At 55.0% G+C, this 5,000-nt stretch overlaps 1 protein-coding gene across 1 annotated transcript in view; it reads right to left on the bottom strand.

Moving 5' to 3' along the window:
- Nucleotides 1-4,859: 4,859 nt before the first annotated feature.
- Nucleotides 4,860-5,000, bottom strand: part of LOC138859651 (transcriptional regulator ATRX homolog) — a 50,094-nt gene continuing 49,953 nt past the window's right edge. Inside the window, exon 6 of the mRNA XM_070115454.1 lies at nt 4,860-4,901. Within this exon, the coding sequence (XP_069971555.1) occupies nt 4,860-4,901 (42 nt within the window). The remainder of the gene's footprint in view (nt 4,902-5,000) is intronic.

A 5,000-nucleotide genomic window follows, 5' to 3' on the forward strand; every position in this document is an offset into this window, starting at 1 on the left:
CCCAGCGTCCCCCCAGAGGCCGAGCCGAGGCGCCCTTCGGTTCACAGCTAAGGAATTCGCTGCAACGCTAAAAGCATCTCCGATAGCGAAGTCATAATCCCGTAAGGGTGATAATGGCGGGTTTTCGCTTGCTTAGAAATGCTTATCCGCGCGGCCATCTTTTCGAGCGCGGGGTGGGAGGGGGGGAGGGGAGGAGGGAGGAGGAGGAAAGAGGGGACGGGAGGAGGAGAGGGTGGAAAGGGGGGAGGGGTGGGATGGGGGAGGGAGTGGGGAGAAAGGGGGACGACAGGAAGAGGGGAGGAAAGGGGAGGGGAGGGAGGGGGATTGGAGGAGGAAAGGGGGGTGAGGAGGGGCGGTGGGGGAGGAGGAGGTGAAGCAAAACAAAGAAAAACGCTTTAACCTTTCGTCCGCTTGGCGATGTCATTGTCTTTCTTTTCTTTTTCTTCCTTTTTTTTTGGGGGGGGGGGTGGAGGGGATAGGATGAGGTGGGGGTTTTTTCTTTCTTTCTTTTTCTTTTTGGAGAGAGTTTTTTTTTTTTTTTTTTTTTTTTTTTGTCTCACTCAGAACATATGGCTTCGACGTCCTACTTCTTGGAGAAAAGAAAGGAGACCTCGTTCTCTCGCGTCAGCCTTCCCACTCTCTCCAGTCCTCTCACCTCTTTCCCTCCGTCCCTCCCTCTGCCCTCCTCTCCCTGTCTTCCCTCCCTCCCCACATCTCACGCCTTCCCTCCCTCCTCCCTCCCTCCACCTTCCTCCCTCCCTCCCACATCTCACCCCTTCCTTCCGTCCCTCCTCCCTCCTCCCTCCCTCCCCACATCCCACCCCTTCCTTCCCTCCTCCTCCCTCCTCCCTCACTCCCCACTCCCCACCCCGCTCCTTCCCTCCTCCCCCTCCCTCCCCCCATCCCCCCCCTCGCCCTCCCTCACTCCCTCCCTCCACCCTCCCCACATCCCACCCCTCCTTCCCTCCTTCCTCCCTTCCTCCCCACATCCCACCCCCTCCTTCCCTCCTTCCTCCCTCCCTCCCCACATCCCACCCCCTCCTTCCCTCCTTCCTCCCTCCCTCCCCACATCCCAACCCCTCCTTCCCTCCTCCCTCCCTCCCTCCCCACATCCCCCCCTCGCCCTCCCTCCTCCCTCCCTCCACCCTCCCCCACATCCCACCCCCTCCTTCCCTCCTTCCTCCCTTCCTCCCTCCCTCCACCCATCTCACCCCCTCCTTCCCTCCCCACATCCCACCCCCTCCTTCCCTCCTCCCTCCCTCCCCACATCCCACCCCCTCCTTCCCTCCTCCCTCCCTCCCTTCCCACATCCCACCCCCTCCTTCCCTCCCCACATCCCACCCCTTCCTTCCCTCCCTCCTCCCTCCTCCTCCCTCCCTCCCACATCTCACCCCTTCCTTCCCTCCCTCCCTCCACCCTCCCCACATCCCACCCCTCCTTCCCTCCCTCCTCCCTCCTCCCTCCCTCCCCACATCCCCCTCCCTCCTTCCCTCCTCCCTCCCTCCCTTCCCACATCCCACCCCTCCTTCCCTCCCCACATCCCACCCCTTCCTTCCCTCCCTCCTCCCTCCTCCCTCCCTCCCCACACCCCACCCCCTCCTTCCCTCCCTCCTCCCTCCCTCCCCACATCCCCCCCTCGCCTTCCTCCCCCTCCCCCGAAGGAACGAGAGCCAACCGCCAAACGACAACGAAGAAGAAGAAGAAGGCGAAGAGACACTCCCGCTCAGAGGATCCGAAGCCCTTCCAACACACGAGGATTTCTCAAAGGATCCGAACCTATTACGAAGGGTATTGGGTTACAAGGGCTTATTGTGGCTGCTAATGGCATCAGGCCCTCGCGTTTATTTACCTTCCCGGAGGAGCTTGTTGTACGCATTCACCTCGGTGCTCGATTTTTTATGGGGATTTTGGTTGTTGTATGCATTCGCCTCATTGCTCTTTTTTTCAGTGGTTATTGTTGTTGTTGTGAGCGTTTACCTCAGTGTTCATTTTTAAAATTATTTTTGTTTTTGTATTATCATCATTATCAATGCTACTGTCACCCCTAGCAGGATAAAAATATAAGATATTATTACTATTATCATTATAATTATTGTTGTTGTTTACTTGTCTGACGGACTAAACAGATATAAAAAATATTCCTTTTCATTTATTTATTACTTTTTTTTACGTGAAACGATAGAATCGATATAATATGTCAAGATAATCACGTACTTTTTTCAGGTGGGAGAGATTGCACACATTCGAACGCAGGGTGACGGAAAGGCTCGACATATAATTTTTTGTGTCTTTTCACCCTCTTCGTCTCTCTGTCTGTTTGTCTGTCTGACTCTCGAACTCTATCCTTTCCATTTCAGTGCGTTTCTCTTCTCTTATGTTCTTTATAACCTATTTTCGATCCTCGCTTCTCGGTTCGTGTACTCCAACCCAATGGATTCGAACGGAGGGTCGATTGGGTGAATGAATGATTGCTTCGACCAAATGAGGCGAGACGCGTTGTGCGAATAGTAGAGGCAGGAACGCCATATAGACTAGAGAAGACGCGAGAGGTGCGGTGCGAATAGTGGCGGTAGAATAACCCTATATAATGGAAGGAACGCGAAAGGCGCTGTGCGAATAGTGGCGGTAGAACTTGTTGGAATAGAAAGCACCCGAGATTTATGGTGCGAATAGTGGCGATGGGAAGTCCATTTCGAACAGAAAGGACGCGAGAGGCGCAGTGCGAAACATCGTGTACGAATAGCAAGAAAAAAAAAGAAGAGAGACGTGGCACGATAAAGAGAGACTATCAGATAAGAAAAAGAATGAGAGAGATAAGTATAGAGAGAGAGAGAGAATAAGAAAATGCGATAAAGAAGGAATGAGAAAGAGAAGTAAGGAAAAAAACGGGAAGAACAACTCAGTAACCGAAAGACAGAGAGAAAAAAAAGAGTGAATCAACACGATTCAAATTGAATTAAAGTGTAAATCAAGAGAGAAGACACACAGGCAAATGCCCCCCTCCCCCCTCCCCCCGACTCCCTCCTAAATAAAAAGTAAATAGATAAAGAAAGAAAAAGATTCTAGAATGTTTTGCTCGAGAAGAAACACACTTTATATCATTAATTTTTTTCTGTGTATTTTTTTTTTTTTTTTTTTTTTGAATTACCCAGACTTTAACGAGGAAAATCAACACTGGGAATTTAATTCAGGTTGGAGTTGGTGTGGCGGGGGGAGGGGGGGCGGGGGGAAAGGGTTGTTTGTCCGCCCCATCCAACCTACCCTCACCCCCCTCCCGACCACTCCATTCCCATCCCGGCCCCATTCCGTTCCCACTCCGCAATATTCCATCCCAATTCTATTCCCAGTCCATCCCCACTCCATTCTACCCCCACTCCGTCCCCATTCTACCCCCACTCCATCCCCATTCTACCCCCACTCCATCCCCATTCTACCCCCACTCCATCCCCATTATGCTCCCACTCCATCTCCCCTCCAGCCTGTCATCCCACCCCACTCCCCTCTCCTACCCCCACCCTTCCAGCCCACGATTCATGCCCCCCGACCCCTCAGCCCCACTCCCAATCCCCACCTACCTACCCGCTGGACTCCCCAACTGAACTTAACCCCTACTCCCGCCCCATTCCTATCTTCTCCCCATTCCTACTCCCACCACTCCTACCTCCTCCCTCGAACCCACAACCTTATCCTCAATTCCATCCTGCCCCTCCATCTCACTCGCACACTCCCGCCCCAATTCGCAGCCCTTACTCCACCCCACTCCCAACCTCCAATACACTCTCAGCCCCAATATACAACCCCCTTCCCAGATTTCACCTCACTCCCACTCCCCTCCCACTCCGCTCCACACTCCCACTTTCCCAGCCTCCATTCTCCCAACCTCTTCTCACGTCGCTACTTCCAACCCCCACCCCCACCCCCAACCCAAACCCCCAATCCCACCTCAATCCCCACTCCCCCAATCCCTACCCCAAACCACACTCCCACCCCCCACTCCCGCCCCCAAACTCTCCTTCCCCCTAACCCCCACTCCCCTCCTCTATCCCAACCCCCCTACTCCCACACCCCACTCCCTCCCCCAAACTGACCTTCCTCCACTCCCCCCACTCCCCCCACTCCCCGTACCCCAAACCCACCACCCAAAACCAACCCTCCCCACTCCCCCACTCCCCCACTCCCCCTACACCAAACCCCCACCCCCAAACCAACCCTCCCCACTCCCCCACTCCCCTACCCCAAACCCACCACCCAAAACCAACCCTTCCCACTCCCCCACTCCCCCCACTCCCCCACTCCCCTACCCCAAACCCACCACCCAAAACCAACCCTCCCCACTCCCCACTCCCCCACTCCCCCACTCCCCCCACTCCCCTACCCCAAACCCACCACCCAAAACCAACCCTCCCCACTTCCTCACTCCCTCACCCACTCCCCCCACTCCCCCACTCCCTCCTCTCCCTCGAGAACAAAGACACAACCCGCTTAGCTACAGCCTGTGGGTACAAAGCGCCTTCGTTCATTTCCTCTCAACAGCTGATCTGCCTTTGACTCCGACCTGAGTTTTCGGTTGGGTCGGGGCGGGGGGGGGGGGGGGTGAGGGAGAGAGTGAGGGAGAGGGAGAGAGAGGGAGGGAGAAGGAGGAAAAGGAAGGGAGGGGAAGGGAGAGAAAGGGATGAGGAGGTAGAGAAAGACAGAGAAAGAAAGAAAGTGAGAAAGAGAGAGAAAGAGACAGAGAGAGACAGAGAGACAAGAGACAGAGACAAAGAAAGAGAGACAGACAGACAAACAGACAGAGAGAGAGAAAGAGACAGAGAGACAGAGAGAGAGAGGGAGGGAGGGAGGAAGAGAGGGAGAGAGCGTCATGGTCGGCGGTTGTTCCTGTGGCCATGGAGCGTTGTGGACTGAAATGAGGAAAGTTGAACACAATAGGAAATAGGGCTGAGCGGGGGCGGGCCGATGGATACGGGGTGGGGTGGGGGTAGGAAGTGAGAGAGAAGGAT

The sequence above is a fragment of the Penaeus vannamei genome, chromosome 37 (genome assembly GCF_042767895.1).
Source record: "Penaeus vannamei isolate JL-2024 chromosome 37, ASM4276789v1, whole genome shotgun sequence".
Taxonomy (NCBI): domain Eukaryota; kingdom Metazoa; phylum Arthropoda; class Malacostraca; order Decapoda; family Penaeidae; genus Penaeus; species Penaeus vannamei.